Below are 20256 nucleotides of genomic sequence, written 5' to 3' on the forward strand. Positions count from 1 at the left end.
CTTCGTGGTGTAGCAATTTTAATGGCCAGTAGTGTAATTATACATTTACCTGATAGTGTGACAGTTCCGTGGCATTTCCTTCGTACGAGCTCCGATGGGAAGCAATAATTTGCGAGAAGGGGATTAATGGCTTAGGGACGCTGCTGCATTGCAGCGTGCGATAACATGGAAATATGAGTCGGTCAGTGACCTTGTCCGGATATCTGAAGCGGATAAGCCAACCGCTCGTGAGAAGTGGTAAATCCGACTTCGAGTCCCGGGCCGGCAGAAACCTTCAGCTTTCGCATTTCCACAATACCCTGTGTGCCTGGAAGTCACTAGTTTACCGTGCACCCTTCACCTTCACATTCCATATTTCGTATACGGTGTATAGACCTGTCGCTAACTCGCGGAGCAGAGCAGACACTACTCGTGTATAAATTATTTCTGGATGCCCTTGCCTACGGAGTGGCGGGTCTCACGGAAGAACACTTTCTATTGCGGAAGCCGCAGCAGGGCATGACTGCAAAAGCGGCCGCGTCCAGGACGTTGCCACGTCCGGTAGGAGTGTCGGCCGCCTGTCGCGAAGGATGATGCGCGCCGCTGGAGGAGGCGGCATCGCAAATGATGGGGACGCCTCGAGCCGCGCGGGGCGGGGCGTGGCCGCGTCGGCCTTGGGGCCCGCGATATAAGCCGGCGGTGCGCGCGACCCCACAACAGCGCCGCTCGCTGCAGCCATGGCTCTCCTGCAGGTCTCTTGCTTTCTCGCAGTCGCGATTGCCGCCGTCTCGGCTGCACTACGTGAGTACATCTCCACCATACAGTGTAGCTAAGCGGCGACGTTAATTAGTCCTGCCTAGAGCTGTAAAACTACCGTAGGCTACCGTAGACTATCACAATTAAGCGTGGACTTCGGAAGTTTTCGTAGTAGCTTTGGTCAGTTAAGGTCGTAGCCGCGTTACTTGTAAGTTAGGTGTGTTGCCTACCTATCGGGCGTCACGTCATAACGACCGCTTTCTTTACGTATGCGATGTGTTACTAGAGTCCGCTAAAAACCAGAAGTGGTGAACCGTCTAGAAACTGAGTGAGGATATATTAAGGGCTGGATAACCTATGGAATATTTTACTTCTCCGCAGATATCCTCCTGCATGTTATTCAAGAGAAAACAGTATTTATATCAGAACTGAAATTGTTACTGTTTAATTAATGTTTTATTCGAAAATTGTTGATTTGTGACGTGAAACAGACGGATGTTCTACACAACATAGACTTAGGATATAGCGCCAGAGAACGAAATATCCTCAACAAAAAGGTAAAACACAACACCCGCAAAACAAAAAATGTATCGAACATCGCTTCAATACTTCGTAGAACTTATATAAAACATATCTGTGTTACTCATAAACAACTTTAGCATTTATAAATAATGACAGAAAACTCTTTTCTTTTCATCATGATGAAGAACGTTCTATTGAGTACAAAAAGCAATATTTTTATATATATAATGTTCGTGCGTGTAAACTATACTTGCATCAAAAGTTATCATTTGTGTTGCATAGAAGCGTCTAAGTTACCCTAACAACTATTTTTATTACTTATAAAATACAATTTATCTTCTGTAAAAATGTAAAATGAACTACGCTGAATGATGTTTCGTTCTAATTATGAGCAAAGCAAACAACCAAACAAACAAGAAAACAAGAGGCAATTCGCCCGCTCTCACTTCCTCCCTCACACATTCATTTATGTTCCTTTCCTACCATCCACCAACAATCCTACCATCTGCTACGTCATATATGTAGTGTACCAAAACTACTGAGCAATAGTTTTGGTAGAACACAGCTCTACTCCTGCCGATAAGGAGGCCGTGGCTTCAGGAACGCCTACACATGATTCTCTGGAATCGTGGAAAACGGTTGGAATTCTTCGAGAAACAGCATTGTAACCATAAAGATCCTCAACGACGAATATTGTCTCTTAAACTTAGGCACCATTCATACCGTTACTAGCTTTATGAAGCTGCTTCCTTCTCGACTAGTACAAAATGGTAGCAATTTCTACCTAATCCATTAAATTTCGGGCAAGCAGCCGCGTGAATTCCAACTTGTCACACTGTTACTTCAGCCGTGTACCTTGTCGTCATGCACGGAGAAAACCAAGAATGTCTCTTAGTTCCTTCCGAGGATGGCTGGAAGACATGAGGCAGAAATATCAGTGCAACTAATGTAATTTGTACAGCTGCGTGCCTGAAACTTAATGGGTTATTTATTTGTACATTTTTACGTGATTTCTACTTCTGGAAGATCCGTTGTTGATGGGATGACTATAGACTCTGTTTAAATTTGGCGCAATTCCATTAAGGTTTGACATTTTTCCCAGACTCGCTATGCTAAATAACTTATAGATCCTGTTTCATATGCACGATTCGCTCATAAATTAGAAGAAATGATGATGGTACTTGTTTTTGAATGACACCGAAGCTGGAAGTATTAGAATGACGAAGCTGTGACTGCTCTTGGAGGAAGTCATTTTCCTGCATAAGCTACTTTTGTGTTCGAAATAATCACTTTATTTCATGCTTAACTGTTAGCTAATTTCACCCACTTGAGCGAAAAGAAGTATCTAGCACGTAACCGAGGTGGTGAATTTAGGTAATTGCTAAGCATGAAATATAGTGATTATTTCGAAAATAAAAACAGACTGATTAGGAAAATGACTTTCCTCATAAAATTTATACCGACATTGGAAGCATGTGTACCAATGTCTATTGTTACTACTCTACAGTTGGCGTCAGTTTATTAAGAACAATTTACAGGAAAATTTAAAAATTTCATATATTTATTACGTCTTAACGGTTTAAGTAACAACAGAATTGTCTTAAAAAGGGGACAACAAATTGTTCATGTCTCTATGAAGGAATCTCCCAGTATGTGTTTTACGGAAACCACGGAAAACAAAACTTCGAATGAGGATATATACTGCAACGGAATGAAATTTCTAACCTTATTCGATCATTCTTTCTACTTTATTACATGTCGTAATGCTTTCTTTTATTCTGAGCCTCGTTTGATGTTACGGTTACCTTTTAATGTAGAAACTATGTCGAGTTATACAGTACACCTACAGATTATGCAAACCCCCAGTCAACTGTACTAACGTTTGTTTGGTTCATTCAAGAATACACCAAGCCTGATCTTTGGCAGCATGTTGGATCCTCTTTGCTTATCCCGCTAGAGATAATTATGGTTGGTTTTTTCACACGTCTTGTTTATCTCACGAATTACATTGTCCGTTTAAGTCTTACGCGAGTCACATAGTGCTCCCATATCAATAGACTTTCCGACAAACTGAGATTTGATACTGATATTATTTTATATATGATTATTGTGACATGATTAGTCGACGGTTTATTCATCAGATTTTCACTATTCATAAAAAAAGATTTCGTGGTAAAAAGGGTAAGAAATTTTCTCGTGCAAACCATCAAATTCTATAAAATAATTGGGAGTATACCGATGAACAGATAAATTCCATTTATCACGTTCCAAAATCCAGTCATATTACAGTTACGTTAAAAAATTTTCATCTTTGGCACTAAAATACGAAGTCAAATAATCAAGGAGAATTAATAATAGTCTTATCGCAAGTTACATACACGTTGCTTCTAGAGAAATATTTCTTACTATAGCCCTAGCAAATTATATAAAATTGTAGCTATTATTTCCGTTTTAACACAGAATTAAACACAGATGTGCTATCGATTCCTTGATTCATGTTGGCCTATTGAAATGACGTATTATACCAAACAGACCAAGACACACACCATGTGCAAGAATGCGAAGGGGAGTAACAAACTACATCATTGTCTAAAGTACATTGCTCAATATTTGTTATAAATTCACTGTATCCCGATTTAAAATTTGAGTCGCACACCTCTTTTTATAGCTGGCATTTCAGCTACTCCAGTGTTGACGCCTTTGCTCATCGGACTGTGTCAATCGTCATCACTGTCCTCGTTATCGTTTTTTAAATTGCAAATCAAGTTTTTCTTCTCTTGCAGCTGTTTCGTAATACTGTGCTGTTGCTCAAAGAGGTTATAAATGTCATAGTGTTGCGCAGTCATAGAGCTGAGAGTTCCACTTCGTCCTTCAAACGCAATAGAGAGCAGGAGCAAATCGCTTATATAACTTATAAATAATTTAAATATTTCAGTAAGTTACACATATTTTTATTCGTGAATTAAGGTTCTAGCGACACTCTAATTATGAACGGAGAATTAACCAAACTATCCGAAGAATTTGGAGGGAATTACCTTGGAGCATTCACAAGAACCTCGACAGTTTTAGCGCGTTTTATTGTATGGTCCCGATGGAAAAGTAATTCGAGGTCATCGGATCAAGAGTTAAACGTTGTTTTCCCGGAATAAAAGTCTTTTTCTACGTCTACTTCCACTGTCTGACCTCAAGAGGTTTCGTAATGAGAAGATGATAAAACGGATGGTATAAGAGGTGCTTCGACACCCTGTAGTTAATTTATAATTAGGTATTGCATTTATCTTCGAAAGTAAATGCTGCAACATATTTTCTGGATATTCCTAGAAAGTGCTTAAATAGGTAGGGTCTTCACTCTTTCCTCATTGTTGTTACGCGGATGAATCCTTGTGCAAGACAGTGTTATATTTGTATTGAAATGGATGACTATCGAAATGAAGACAATTCTGAAAACGACAATAGCTGCTTCTTTCGAGTAGCATCAAGGAGACCGCCAAACTTGTCGTCCACATCCAACGGACGGATCGCCGTCAACAGTAGTGCAATGCCGCTTGTCAGAGTAAATTCATGGAAGACAGCAGAGGGGTTTCGATTTATCACGAACATTGATGCTCAGTTGATGGCAATAGACTCTTCTTACCCTTATGATCACATATCTGTTATGAACTTCTCCACAATCACTATTCGAATCGACCTGGATTATTTACCCGTAGTTGTGACAATTTCTCTTCCCGGAAAAAAGGGAATGGACTCGAGCAACTAAACCTAAAAGCTAAATACAAATTATATCTAAAATTCAGCACATCTAACATTCTTCTCTCAATATTTTTTAACATTACCGGTGCGGTTTTAATGCGGGGACAGACTGTTTGAAGACGTAAGTATTCATGAGTACGATTGTACATCCATCTGTATTTCTCCTGCATTAAAACATCCAAAACCTTAGGCTACATGTCTCCACAGAAGACTGAACTGTAGGCCTGAGTCACATGAGACGTCGCAAAGCAAATGGAGATTGTTACTCCGTTAGACCAGCCGAAAAGAGTGTGATGCTCGACGTGACGAAAATATACGAACTTCCCGAGTGACTGTGGATGGAATTTTTAGGCGGTTTCCCACATCCCACTAGGTGAATGCTGGGCTGGTGCCCGAGTCTTGCCTCGGTTGCACGATTCGCTCACTTCCACTACACGCAGGCAGTTGTGGTACACATATTATGTGCCAGGGATAACGGGAAGGCGGCAGGAAAGGCACCACATCCCTTAAATTAACCAAGTCAAATCCGTTAATAACCAAGCCATCCTTGCTCCGATGTGAGAGAAACCTAAAAAAAAAAAACTACTGAAAATATTCCATAGCACCAGAAACGTAGCAAAACAGTCGGTCAGTCGGTCTGTCGATGTTATTATTTACCGAGATAGACTGCCTTTCCTTCAACGATACAAACAACTATTTCCAAATATTCCAGGAATGCAAACCAAGTAAAAAGAGAGACAAGACCAAAGATTACCTGCACATGACATGACTTCGCCGTGCAGAGCCTTAGGAAGATGAATGAAGCACTCCACTTTTAACAGAGACATTCAGATTATCTGGAAAAAGGCTCCAATGACGGAAGTTGAAATCATCGATAAAAAAGAGCATGAGTATTATTTATTGTTATCTGTGGTCGTAATTCTTCACAGCTGGTTGTAGCGTCGATATATAGTACAATTTTAATGAAACCGTAGATGTCAAGCGAAAATTGTTAGGGCATAAAATTTTGTACCACAGATCCTGTAGTATTTAGCATCATGGACGCTATTCTGTGTGTTTTAGTTTAAGTAACAGGAGAGAACAGGACCAGAGTGACACAAATTATACACTAAGTCCTACTACTTGCCTTATGTTGTGTATGTGACTAATATTGCGCTGATGTACACGACGACATATCTACAGATTTGCAGAAAGAAAGTTGAAAATCCCGTTCGAAGTCTGTGTCACTAGAGACGGATTCGCAAAGGATGGTAAATCAAGTCTTGCTTTGTGTCTGTAAGCAAACATCTCGGCGTTGAGCTCAAGTACTTCCGGTAAATTTACGGAATTAGAATAATCTGACGGAATTTGAACCGTCTCTGCCGAACTGTCTTGTCCACTAAGCCGCCGCGCTGAGGGCGCAACTTTACAAGAAGTTCTTAGGTCGGCTGGCGACATCTTTTATTGAGGCCATGCATTTCCCCTGACTACCCTCACTCATCCTCTCAAACTACATTTCATTACTCATCTGCTTCCAGTCATACAGATCAGCATTTCTTGAAATGTGTTCACTCAAGTGTCCTCCAAAACGTACGTTTTTTCACAACTTTCAAGAAAATAAATTAGAAAAGAACAATAAAAACTTTAAAAAATAGAGTAGCAACTAACCATTGCTCCCATCTGCTAGGCGAACGGTCTACCCGACGGGAGGCCCTAGCCACACGACATTTCCATTTTTTTATCTGGCTAGTATGTACGAATGGGACACCGACAGCTACAAATTGCTTATTTGCGACATTTTAGAAAGATCGATGAACTTATTTTAACCCTTCAAGGCGGACAAATAAATACATTTACTATTCTCTGATAAATCTTACTTTTAAGAAGAAGAATTTTGAAAAATTTGTACGCGCTCTAATAAGTGTCATTGTTTCCCAAGAATGAAAGCCTTTTTACGAGGAAGGATCTGGAATAGCAAAGACCTAAATAGTTTGAATGAAGCTGCTCATCAGCATGAACAGGTTAAGCATCTAAATTAGGTATACGTGAAATTTTGATTTATTGTCAATGTACGACCTACCATTCAACGGAAGAATGCGAAACTTCTATTGAGGAGACATCTAATTCACCGTAGGAAGAAAAATTTGAATTAACGCCGTTGTCGAAATTCTGATGCAGTTTAAAAAATGAATATTCTCAACTGGTACAAAAGGCCATGTTGACACTTTTACCATTTGAAACAATATGTGCGTGCGAAACGGTGTTCTCACGACAGTGTGCCATCTTAGGCAATTTATAACTCTTAAAACACTTGATAATGGCACTTTGAAGAAAAAATCATAATTGTATAAGTGTAATGTAACACTGTAAATAAACAACAGTCTAATGGCGGTACTGACTTTAAAGGGTGTTCTCACCTTTTTGCGTGGACAAAAATTAAATACCGTAAGAGAACTGTTTCAGAGCCACCCATGATAATTCAGCTTTCACCCATAAATCCTACTGTCAAGTCGAAAATGAGAACCAATACCACTGATCTCACCAAAATTTGAAGTTAGAAGTACTGTTTGATTATATTACTTTAAAGTGAAGCAACTTTACGAACTTTCGATTAATCTGAAATTATTTTCTGAAGAAAATAAACACAGTTTGAAATAATTGTCATTTTTGTAGTAGATAATTAATTTAAAGAATGTTGTATTGATAATAAACCGCACAAATAAGAGTGAACATGAAAGAGGATTCCACTTACCGAAAACATTAAGAAACTCTGACGCAGATGATGCACAAAGAATGTCAAAGGTTCTTATATAATAACACAGGAAAATTTTAGCCACAGACTAGCAGAGCAACGATATAAAATAGCATCATTTCTTACAAGGCCAAGGATGAAGCCAGGGATGACCTTGGAGTCCAGAGTGCGTTCGGAGCAAGGCGGCAGATGCGAAAGGAAAAGAAAACGTTGAGAGCCCCTTCCAGAGCACCGAGTGACTTACGTAGTCAGTCTCTGCATTACGTAAAAGGTTAATGTGGGGAACTACATGCCGGTTAGCTGGCTTGTATATGCCTGGAAAAAACCAGTTACCCCGTCGGTAGGAAGGCCTTGAGATGGCCAATTAAACTTCGTTGTACAATTTTACGGTGGATGCAAAAGAAAAGAACAATCCACGCACTCATTATCTTCGACGTCCTTGATAGTCTTCTTGTTGTATGTACGGGATCATCACTATGACATTTTTTTGAAGGAAGGAAGGTTAGAGTTTAACGTCCCGCTGACATCGAGGTCATTAGAGACGGAGCACAAGCTCGAATTGTTTCAAGGATGGAGGAGGAAATCGGTCGTGCTCTTTCAGAGAAACCATTCCGGTAGTTGCGTGGAGTGATTTAGGGAAGTAACAGGTAACTCAGATCACGAGGACCGGAGGCAAATTTGAATGGTCGTCCTCCGGGATGCGAGTCCAGTGTGCTAACAAAAAATTGGTTCAAATGGCTCTGACCACTGTGGGACTTAACTTCTGAGGTCATCAGTCCCCTAGAACTTAGAACTACTTAAACCTAACTAACCTAAGGATATGACACACATCCATGCCCGAGGCAGGATTCGAACCTGCTACCGTAGCGGTCGCGCGGTTCCAGACTGTAGCGCCTAGAACCGCTCGGCCTCTCCGGCCGTCAGTATGCTAACAACTATGGCACCTCACTCGGTGTAGCTTTCGACGTTAATGAAAAAATAATTACGAATGCTATACTGTTGGTATCATGTAAACTCAGGCAACGCCGTGCACAGTAACGCATTAACGTGTGCTATATGAAACAGAGGAGCTAAGGCCTCAAGTGATCCCGAAATCGAGAACGTTGAAAAATTATGTGAACTTCTAAGAGACGAATTCGTAGTGCTAAACTGTTTTTCCTGCCGTGATTTAATCAATATTTGTTTGAAACAAATAAGCTTTTAGCATTTTCTTAAAATCTGTGGCAAATTTCATGAATTACTGTTGTAACAAGTCCGAAAATTTCGATTTCTCGTCTCGCTAGAGGCATATATACTAGATACTGAAACTTATTTGTATTGTCAGAAGATAATCATTGTAGTAGTAGTTGTATAATTGATTCATAGCTTCCCGAAATAAATTCTCACTCTACAATGGAAAATACAATGTTAAGAAATTCCTTATAAATTAAAACTCTACTCCAGACTTAGCCTTGAGCCCAGATGACTTTCGCTGGCAGTGCCTGGCAAGAGCTCTGTTGCAGCACACAACTGTAACCGGCCAGGAACCTTGAAATAAGAACCTTTCAAGAACGGCAACAGGGAAATAGATAAGAGCTGCCATTGTGGAAAATAGGAGCAGATCTATCTAAACTGACCAGTACAGTGATCGGACAGAACATCACAACCAGCCGTGAGTTGTGGGATTGGCACGCTTAGGATACATGGAACAACAGCTAATTAAATCAACAGGTATGTAGCCGGAAAAGAGATGCAGAAAATATTTTGTCAGCGACTAACTGCAGTCGGATTTTGAGAGCTGCTCTTGTAGGTACCTCTCGAAAGATAGAAATCGATAACGAAACCGATAATAGAGAACAGGAATTGAAGCAAACGCGTGTAATTCCTTAACTGGGCGACGGTAACTTGCGTTTTGTAAACAGTGCAGGGGGCGCCATACTGAGGTGAACTGCAACGCTGGTCAAAGCGCAGATATGTCGCAACCGTTGGTTGGAAAGTGAGCATTTGTAGCAGGAAACCTGTCTATACGAACCAACGATATTGTCAGTTATGACTGTCCTAGTCACGGGAGCTTCGTAATTGCAATGACAGTAAGTTGTTTGGTTTGTAATGTAAAGTCGCTTCATGTCAAGTATCCCCTCGAGATACATCGTGTTCCAGAGGCGAAGAAGTTGATTCATGGACCAAGTGGCAACCTTATTATGTTTGAACTAAGCTGAACTTCCCGACGGAGGTACTTACCACTGAAAGCACAAGAGACACTGAAGAGGGCGTCGAGATTATTGCTGTGGATTTACGTCAGTTAATGACTGAAATCTTATTCACCAGTTATGCCGCTTTCCAGTTGGACTATTGTCTGTTTCAAATATTTGAAACAGTGCTACACAGGTTCGATAAGCATTACGGTGATGTCTTGGTCCTTAAATTTGTCGCATATCAAACCCCTCGGATACATTTACGTCTACCATATGTACGCGACGGGCAATACACGGTGTACTCCTACCTAATCCATTCGCCAATGGTACGTGGGACAAAAACGTATAGGATTCAGCCCCTCTGACCTTCAGGGATTGCTTGTGATCCGTCTACCACTAGGTATCTCCTGTCACGTACTAAAGAACTGTCGAAACCACAAGGCGAATTCCAGTAGTTTGGTGTGGCTAAAACAATCCATTACTATACTGGGTAGGTATTGCTACTGTTATGGCTTAGCGTGGAATGTAAGATCCCTTAATCGGGCAGGTAGGTTAGAAAATTTAAAAAGGGAAATGGATAGGTTGAAGTTAGATATAGTGGGAATTAGTGAAGTTCGGTGGCAGGAGGAACAAGACTTCTGGTCAGGTGACTACAGGGTTATAAACACAAAATCAAATAGGGGTAATGCAGGAGTAGGTTTAATAATGAATAGGAAAATAGGAATGCGAGTAAGCTACTACAAACAGCATAGTGAACGCATTATTGTGGCCAAGATAGATACAAAGCCCACACCTACTACAGTAGTACAAGTTTATATGCCAACTAGCTCTGCAGATGACGAAGATATTGAAGAAATGTATGATGAAATAAAAGAAATTATTCAGATTGTGAAGGGAGACGAAAATTTAATAGTCATGGGTGACTGGAATTCGAGTGTAGGAAAAGGGAGAGAAGGAAACATAGTAGGTGAATATGGATTGGGGCTAAGAAATGAAAGAGGAAGCCGCCTGGTAGAATTTTGCACAGAGCACAACATAATCATAACTAACACTTGGTTTAAGAATCATGAAAGAAGGTTGTATACATGGAAGAACCCTGGAGATACTAAAAGGTATCAGATAGATTACATAATGGTAAGACAGAGATTTAGGAACCAGGTTTTAAATTGTAAGACATTTCCAGGGGCAGATGTGGACTCTGACCACAATCTATTGGTTATGACCTGTAGATTAAAACTGAAGAAACTGCAAAAAGGTGGGAATTTAAGGAGATGGGACCTGGATAAACTAAAAGAACCAGAGGTTGTACAGAGATTCAGGGAGAGCATAAGGGAGCAATTGACAGGAATGGGGGAAATAAATACAGTAGAAGAAGAATGGGTAGCTTTGAGGGATGAAGTAGCGAAGGCAGCAGAGGATCAAGTAGGTAAAAAGACGAGGGCTAGTAGAAATCCTTGGGTAACAGAAGAAATATTGAATTTAATTGATGAAAGGAGAAAATATAAAAATGCAGTAAGTGAAACAGGCAAAAAGGAATACAAACGTCTCAAAAATGAGATCGACAGGAAGTGCAAAATGGCTAAGCAGGGATGGCTAGAGGACAAATGTAAGGATATAGAGGCCTATCTCACTAGGGGTAAGATAGATACCGCCTACAGGAAAATTAAAGAGACCTTTGGAGATAAGAGAATGACTTGCATGAATATCAAGAACTCAGATGGAAACCCAGTTCTAAGCAAAGAAGGGAAAGCAGAAAGGTGGGAGGAGTATATAGAGGGTCTATACAAGGGCGATGTACTTGAGGACAATATTATGGAAATGGAAGAGGATGTAGATGAAGATGAAATGGGAGATATGATACTGCGTGACGAGTTTGACAGAGCACTGAAAGACCTGAGTCGAAACAAGGCCCCCGGAGTAGACAATATTCCATTGGAACTACTGACGGCCGTGGGATAGCCAGTCCTGACAAAACTCTACCATCTGGTGAGCAAGATGTATGAAACAGGCGAAGTACCCTCAGACTTCAAGAAGAATATAATAATTCCAATCCCATAGAAAGCAGGTGTTGACAGATGTGAAAATTACCGAACTATCAGTTTAATAAGTCACAGCTGCAAAATACTAACACGAATTCTTTACGGACGAATGGAAAAACTAGTAGAAGCCAACCTCGGGGAAGATCAGTTTGGATTCCGTAGAAACACTGAAACACGTGAGGCAATACTGACCTTACGACTTATCTTAGAAGAAAGATTACGGAAAGGCAAACCTACGTTTCTACCATTTGTAGACTTTTAGAAAGCTTTTGACAATGTTGACTGGAATACTCTCTTTCAAATTCTAAAGGTGGCAGGGGTAAAATACAGGGAGCGAAAGGCTATTTACAATTTGTACAGAAACCAGATGGCAGTTATAAGAGTCGAGGGACATGAAAGGGAAGCAGTGGCTGGGAAGGGAGTAAGACAGGGTTGTAGCCTCTCCCCGATGTTGTTCAATCTGTATTTTGAGCAAGCAGTAAAGGAAACAAAAGAAAAATTCGGAGTAGGTATTAAAATTCATGGAGAAGAAATAAAAACTTTGAGGTTCGCCGATGACATTGTAATTCTGTCAGAGACAGCAAAGGACTTGGAAGAGCAGTTGAATGGAATGGACAGTGTCTTGAAAGGAGGATATAAGATGAACATCAACAAAAGCAAAACAAGGATAATGGAATGTAGTCTAATTAAGTCGGGTGATGGTGAGGGAATTAGATTAGGAAATGAGGCACTTAAAGTAGTAAAGGAGTTTTGCTATTTGGGGAGCAAAATAACTGATGATGGTCGAAGTAGAGAGGATATAAAATGTAGGCTGGCAATGGCAAGGAAAGCGTTTCTGAAGTAGAGAAATTTGTTAACATCCAGTATTGATTTAGGTGTCAGGAAGTCATTTCTGAAAGTATTTGTATGGAGTGTAGCCATGTATGGAAGTGAAACATGGACGATAAATAGTTTGGACAAGAAGAGAATAGAAGCTTTCGAAATGTGGTGCTACAGAAGAATGCTGAAGATTAGATGGGTAGATCACATAACTAATGAGGAAGTATTGAATAGGATTGGGGAGAAGAGAAGTTTGTGGCACAACTTGACCAGAAGAACGGATCGGTTCGTAGAACATGTTCTGAGGCATCAAGGGATCACCAATTTAGTATTGGAGGGCAGCGTGGAGGGTAAAATTCGTGGAGGGAGACCAAGAGATGAATACACTAAGCAGATTCAGAAGGATGTAGGTTGCAGTAGGTACTGGGAGATGAAAAAGCTTGCACAGGATAGAGTAGCATGGAGAGCTGCATCAAACCAGTCTCAGGACTGAAGACCACAACAACAACAACATGGCTTAAAATTGGTTTCCGCGAAGTCACGCATCTTAAGGTTACTGTCTTAACCAACTACTTCCGTTAAATAATTTACTTACAGTGGTCAGGTCAGCATTACTGGAACAAATAAAATGCAGCAGAGCGTAAGTTATATATTTGGAAATAAAATATTCAATGGAAATTTACTTTGAGGAGTCTACAGTCTGTAATGTTTTCAGAAGTGCTGGAATCCCCAATTCTGAATCGATAAAAGTCTTAAGACTACGGCCTCTGTCATCCATAACCACCCATAAAAACTGTGTACACTAGTTCTGCGGTAGCTATTCTTGAATTCTGTGTTACAGTTTACTTACATTTATTCAGAAATAACTCTGGGGTCTCAGAATACAACGGAGTGGGAACTGCAAAAGTACAGACAGAGGATCTCTCCAGGTTTCGATTCGTAATAAACGCCGTTGCGTAGCTGAAGTGTGCACGACTGGAAGGCACGCGTGTCAAAACATGTAGGCAAATTGTCCGCACCGTATTGCCGCAACGAATTAGAGCGCACCTGCAGATACGCAACAGAATCAACAGATTTTCAAAGCGGGCTGTTGACCTAGAACACACACACATGCTCCTCCGCCCATACTGACGTTTCCTGCGTCGTAAACGGTGACCATATTGAGCACCTGTAGTGTGACTTAAAAACTTGGAGAAATGCTCTATCGATTGACACTCATATATTCTGTATATGCTGTACTTTTCAGTTTGCACACAGTCATCTTCTGAAACCCCAGAGATACTTATCAATAACCCGCTAGTGTGATGTGTTATTAAGTAATTTCTGGTCCAAAACACTTTATAATTTGTGCAGCCAAACTACGAAAATTCATCTGTTAAATGATGCTTTGTTAAAACGACCGGTTTCGCAGCTTATAGCTGCATCTTCAGGTATACGAGTACCTCTGAGGAGAAAGAATGGGCGAGTGCAGTAGGATTCGCTCTTTGAGGGTTCCATGCAAGCTTAATTAAGTATGCAGATAATTTATCCATCCCGGGAATTGATAATCTCGACGATTTTAACGTGTTATCGACATCGATACTGGCAAGTTACCCGTTCCAGGAATCCGAAGGCCGTCGGAAATGTTTCAGTTTTATGTTTAAATAATTAACGTAATTTGGCTTTCGCTATTGATATTGATTACAAAAAGGGATCTTAACAGATGAACAGACAGGCAGGAGGACGGATAACAAATAAAAAATTTTTTTTTCGTGTGATAGGATAACAAATTAACAATTAATGGATTTTTTCCTTTACTTGTACTGTCAATCCTTGCTTCTTACCAAATTTCAAGATTCTAGGTCAACGGGAAGTACCCTATAGAAATTGCGAGCATCAAAATGTGTGACATACTTGGCCGTATCTTTTGACTGTGCTGATTTAGAAGTCTAAATCTTTTACATCGCCAAGGGGCATAGGGCTTAGTATGTGAAATAAATGTCAATTTTTTTCGTCTACCTTCTCCTGAGAAAAAGCAGTTTTAACAAACTGACAGAAAAGCGACTGGGTAAAAAATACAATGATTTTTCGTTTGATATAATTACAAATGAACAAATTTAGGATTTTTCCCTAATTCGTACAGTAAAATCTTGCTTCTTGCCAAATTACAGGATTCTAGGTCAAAGGGAAACGTGCTATAGATTTCGAGGAGTGAATTTGAGAGTACTACAGTATGTGACATAAATGGCAGAATCGTTTGATTGCATTGACTTACAGGCATAGACTTTTATATAGTCAAGGAACTATAAGCCTTAGTGTGTGACATAACTTTCAACGTCTACACGTTTCTGGAAAAAAAGGGTCTTAACAGTGGCGCAGACAGACAAACAGACAACAAAGTAATCCTATAAGGATTCCTTTTTTATTAATGAGATACGGAACCCTAAAAATAGGGAAAACATAATAACCCATATTTTCAAAATCCAAAGTTAAAAATGGATGTAGTAAATAACGGATAAAATCCAGACTGGGATTAAATGGACGACCCAGCATTCTCAGTGAAATGAAAGTAAAATGTCTGTCAAAGAACGGTAGTCAGGTAATGAAACCGGGAGAACGATGGAATCTACTAACCCTAATAGCAAGAAATTCTTTGAGAGAGCAACATAACGTAATAGATCCGTGTGGCAATACAACACGTTGGGTACCGGGCAAAAAATCAGATGAGATAACAACCACAATAAAATAGGAAACCAGAATGTAAAATCCATATAGGCACAAAGCCGGGACAAACGCAAGTGAAAGCCGTTGCAACACTGACGAGGAGAATGCGGCAAGTGGCATAACCCGACTGTATGGATGCCTCGCTCAGTGGAAGGGGAGCCGAAATAAGTGAACATGTCTCAGGTTATCTGTAGATACCCGACCGTTATTGAGAATACGAACCTCAAAGTTTTCGACCTTATGTAAATGCCTTTTAGTAGGCAATCAGTGCAGTCCATGTGGCTAGAATAGTGGCTAGAATCAGGGCTTCACACTTTTGTGCCCTGTGTTTGAAACCCGACTACTATATTTATTTTTCGTTTATCTAATCACGTACGTGGAAGATTACTACATGAATTTTTTCCAATGTGTGTTGAAATAACGTTGTCCTTATTCGTCTACTAATTATATATCTGGTGAAAGCAGTAAAAAGAAATAGAAAAATAATTTGAAATTGTTTTTGGTGTTGTTCCTGTAGTGTATTCTGATTCACAACCAGGTGCAAGCGCCAGATTACGAAAAAGTGATCCGTTATGTGTGGTTGCCGCAAAATTATTGAAAACGCGTGAAATGTTCAGTAATCTTAACAATGTTTCTTTCCCCAGGGAGAGATATACTGTCGTCGTGCGTTGCTTGTGGTGTTTCGAATTTTTATGTTCGGGATGTTTCCACTATCGGTATAATGCACCACATCTTCCTGAACAATAGACATAGGAATAAAATGAAAGAATTAGGAATTGATACAAGAATGAAAAATGGGAATTTAAACAGATTTTTGCATCTGAAAATACCATAAATACATGTATTAGAAAATGTAGATAGATAATAGATAATAACAACCCAGTCGTAATTTTGCAATTAATATATTGGTCGCGACGTTAGCCACTATGCCACCACTGAAAGCCTGCTAAAAGGCATCTAAATTATGTCGAAAAATTTGACGTTCATTTTTCAGAAACGGTCCAGTATCTACTGTTAAGGCGGGACATGTGTTAGCTTATTTTGGCTCCTCTTACACCGAGCGAAGTATGTGGAAAATCGGGTAGTGACACTTGCCGTGTTCTCCTCGTGAGTGGTGAGTGCAGTGGGGGCTAGGGAGGTGCAAGAAGCCGACGTAAGCCAGCGCGAGCGGGCTAGACAATAACAAAATAAATACATCTCAATATCCACATAAGTAACACATAATGAATGTGTGTTTATGGGCGGTAACAACTTTAAACGGGAAGAGGGATACTGAAAAATTCAAGAGAGCATAAAAAGTGATCATAAAAATATTATGTTCAAATTATACCCAAGAAGGAACACACAGAGTAAAAGCAAGTAATAATGTAGGTAAGTAAGTGTACAAACATTTATTTGGACACGAAGAAAATTCAGGCAAAAATTCTGTGTGCCTATTAAAGGGATGGAACTAACCAGATTAAAACAGACGGTATTGTAAGGAAGTTTCAATAAAGTAAAAATTGAAACAGTTAAAGCGATCGGGATAAGTTACAAGAAAGAAGAAGTAATACAACGTGATATACCCTGTCAGAAAAATGTTTAGGCAGAAAATTGACGACGGGACAGTTTTCATGGAAGATAAACTCAAGAGGATCGGAACAATATGATCAGACGAGAGAAAAAGAGCCCAGTTGCAGAGAGTGAAGTAATTTGGGTACAAACTAAAGCTAAAACAAATTCTGGAAATGCCGTTTGTTGTACATCGTCCGGTGAAGATTGTTGTACATCGTCCGGTGAAGAATAAGCAGACGAGTCCCCCATCTCTGTACCTAACGACATCTGGCTGTTTTCATTATTTTAGGGACTCTTGTCGATACCCGTTGTCGAGGGATAGCGTCTTGGATTAGTAATCAATGCGTCCTCATTCCCGTGTTTGAGGCCGACCACTGCTCAAATTTGTAATAAAATCATCATTAATGGCGGTCGAAGACATCAGGAATAAGAAGTTACCGTCTTCCTTCTAACAGCCCTCTCAAAGAGGGCGGAGGAGAGGACAGGTTAAGGGCACTCTCTTGCCCCTGGGTTGAGAAGCTGCCCCTAAAAGGTGGAAGAATCAACAACGATCAACAGCATGAGGATGCAGAAGCAATGGAAACTACTCCGTTAAAGACATATACAGGGCTATTACAAATGATTGAAGCGATTTCATAAATTCACTGTAGCTCCATTCATTGACATATGGTCACGACACACTACAGATACGTAGAAAAACTCATAAAGTTTTGTTCGGCTGAAGCCGCTCTTCAGGTTTCTGCCGCCAGAGCGCTCGAGAGCGCAGTGAGACAAAATGGCGACAGGAGCCGAGAAAGCGTATGTCGTGCTTGAAATGCACTCACATCAGTCAGTCATAACAGTGCAACGACACTTCAGGACGAAGTTAAACAAAGATCCACCAACTGCTAACTCCGTTCGGCGATGGTATGCGCAGTTTAAAGCTTCTGGATGCCTCTGCAAGGGGAAATCAACGGGTCGGTCTGCAGTGAGCGAAGAAACGGTTGAACGCGCGCGGGCAAGTTTCACGCGTAGCCCGCGGAAGTCGACGAATAAAGCAAGCAGGGAGCTAAACGTACCGCAGCCGACGGTTTGGAAAATCTTACGGAAAAGGCTAAAGCAGAAGCCTTACCGTTTACAATTGCTACAAGCCCTGACACCCGATGACAAAGTCAAACGCTTTGAATTTTCGGCGCGGTTGCAACAGCTCATGGAAGAGGATACGTTCAGTGCGAAACTTGTTTTCAGTGATAAAGCAACATTTTTTTTAATGGTGAAGTGAACAGACACAATGTGCGAATCTGGGCGGTAGAGAATCCTCACGCATTCGTGCAGCAAATTCGCAATTCATCAAAAGTTAACAAGTTTTGTGCAATCTCACGGTTTAAAGTTTACGGCCCCTTTTTCTTCTGCGAAAAAAAACGTTACAGGACACGTGTATCTGGACATGCTGGAAAATTGGCTCATGCTACAACTGGAGACCGACAGCGCCGACTTCATCTTTCAACAGGATGGTGCTCCACCGCACTTCCATCATGATGTTCGGCATTTCTTAAACAGGAGATTGGAAAACCGATGGATCGGTCGTGGTGGAGATCATGATCAGCAATTCATGTCATGGCCTCCACGCTCTCCCGACTTAACACCATGCGATTTCTTTCTGTGGGGTTATGTGAAAGATTCAGTGTTTAAACCTCCTCTACCAAGAACCGTGCCAGAACTGCGAGCTCGCATCAACGGTGCTTTCGAACTCATTGATGGGGACATGCTGCGCCGAGTGTGGGAGGAACTTGATTATTGGCTTGATGTCTGCCGAATCACTAAAGGGGCACATATCGAACATTTGTGAATGCCTAAAAAAACTTTTTGAGTTTTTGTATGTGTGTGCAAAGCATTGTGAAAATATCTCAAATAATAAAGTTATTGTAGAGCTGTGAAATCCCTTCAATCATTTGTAATAACCCTGTACAACAATGTGTATCCAAAGGACATGTTGAATGTAATCGAATAAGTGTATTGATAATTTCTGCATTGGCAGATGATTCCGGACTAATCCCCCATTCAGATCGCCGGCTGGGAACTGTCAAGGGGGAGGTGACCACGAGGAAAAGATTGAACAACCAACGGAAGGATATCGTTCTACGGGCCGAGCTTGGAGTGTAAGAAGTTTGAACGTAGTAGGAAAGCTAGAAAATCTGAAGAGGAAAACGCTAGATGTAGTGACGGATAATGAAACGAAATGGAAAGAAGAGAAGGTTTTCTAGTCAGATGGGTGTAGAGTAATATTAACAGCAGCAGAAAACGGTGTAAGGGGAGTGTAGGATTCGTTGTGAACAGGAAGGTAGGTCAGAGAATGAACTACTGCGAACAGTTCAGTGATAGGGTTATTCTCATCGGGAATCGATAGCAAACGAACACCGACAGCTGTAGTTCAGAGCAAGCAGAAGATGAAGAGACAGAAAAAGTATATGAGGGTATTGAGCGGGTAATTCAGTACGTAAAGGAGGATGAAAATTTAACAGTCGATTGGAATGCGGCTTTAGGGGAAGGAGTAGAAGAAAGTGCTACGGGAGAATATGGGCTTGATAGTAGAAATGACAGAGGAGAAAGAGTAACTGATTTCTGCAACCAACTAGTAACAGCGAATACTGTATTCAAGCATCACAAAAGCAGCAGTTATGCTTGAAAAATGGTGGGAGATACGGGAAGATTTCAGTTAGATTACATCATAACCAGGAAGAGATTCCGAAACCAGAAACTGAATTTACGCAGGAGGAGATACAGACTCAGAACACAATTTAGTAATCATGAAGAGTAGGCTGAAGTTTAAGAGACTAGCCAGGAAGAATTATTGCAAAAAAAGAAGGGAATACAGAAGCACCAAGGAATGTACAGATATGCTTTAAGTTGTCTGAGGCTATGTTCAGGGATATTTAGGAATACATAGATACAAGTCACTTAGGAATGAAATAAATGGAAAGTGTAGGGAGGTTAAGGCAAAACGGTTGCATTAAATGTGAAGAAAGCGAATAAGAAATGATTGTCGGAAGGACTGATCTAGTACACCAAAAAGTCGAAGCAACCTTTGGTGAAATTAAAAACAAGGGTGGTTACATTAAGAATACAGTGGGAAGGAATTCCACTGTTAAATGCAGAGGAGAAAGCGAATATGCGGCAGGAGTGCATAGGCCACTATGAGGGGAAGGACTTGTCTAATGACGTAATGGAGGAAGAAACAGGAGTCGATAGG

General features: G+C 40.6%; 1 protein-coding gene across 2 annotated transcripts in view; it reads left to right on the forward strand.

The window, feature by feature from the left end:
• Nucleotides 1–689: 689 nt before the first annotated feature.
• LOC124777498 overlaps nucleotides 690–20256 on the forward strand; it is a 53863-nt gene continuing 34296 nt past the window's right edge. For both annotated transcript variants that reach the window (XR_007015736.1, XM_047252941.1), the window contains exon 1: nucleotides 690–780. Coding sequence is in view for 1 of the 2 variants with exons in the window: in XM_047252941.1 (XP_047108897.1) it covers nucleotides 717–780 (64 nt within the window). In the remaining variant the exon portion in view is untranslated. The remainder of the gene's footprint in view (nucleotides 781–20256) is intronic.

This window comes from Schistocerca piceifrons, chromosome 2 (assembly GCF_021461385.2).
Source record: "Schistocerca piceifrons isolate TAMUIC-IGC-003096 chromosome 2, iqSchPice1.1, whole genome shotgun sequence".
NCBI lineage: Eukaryota > Metazoa > Arthropoda > Insecta > Orthoptera > Acrididae > Schistocerca > Schistocerca piceifrons.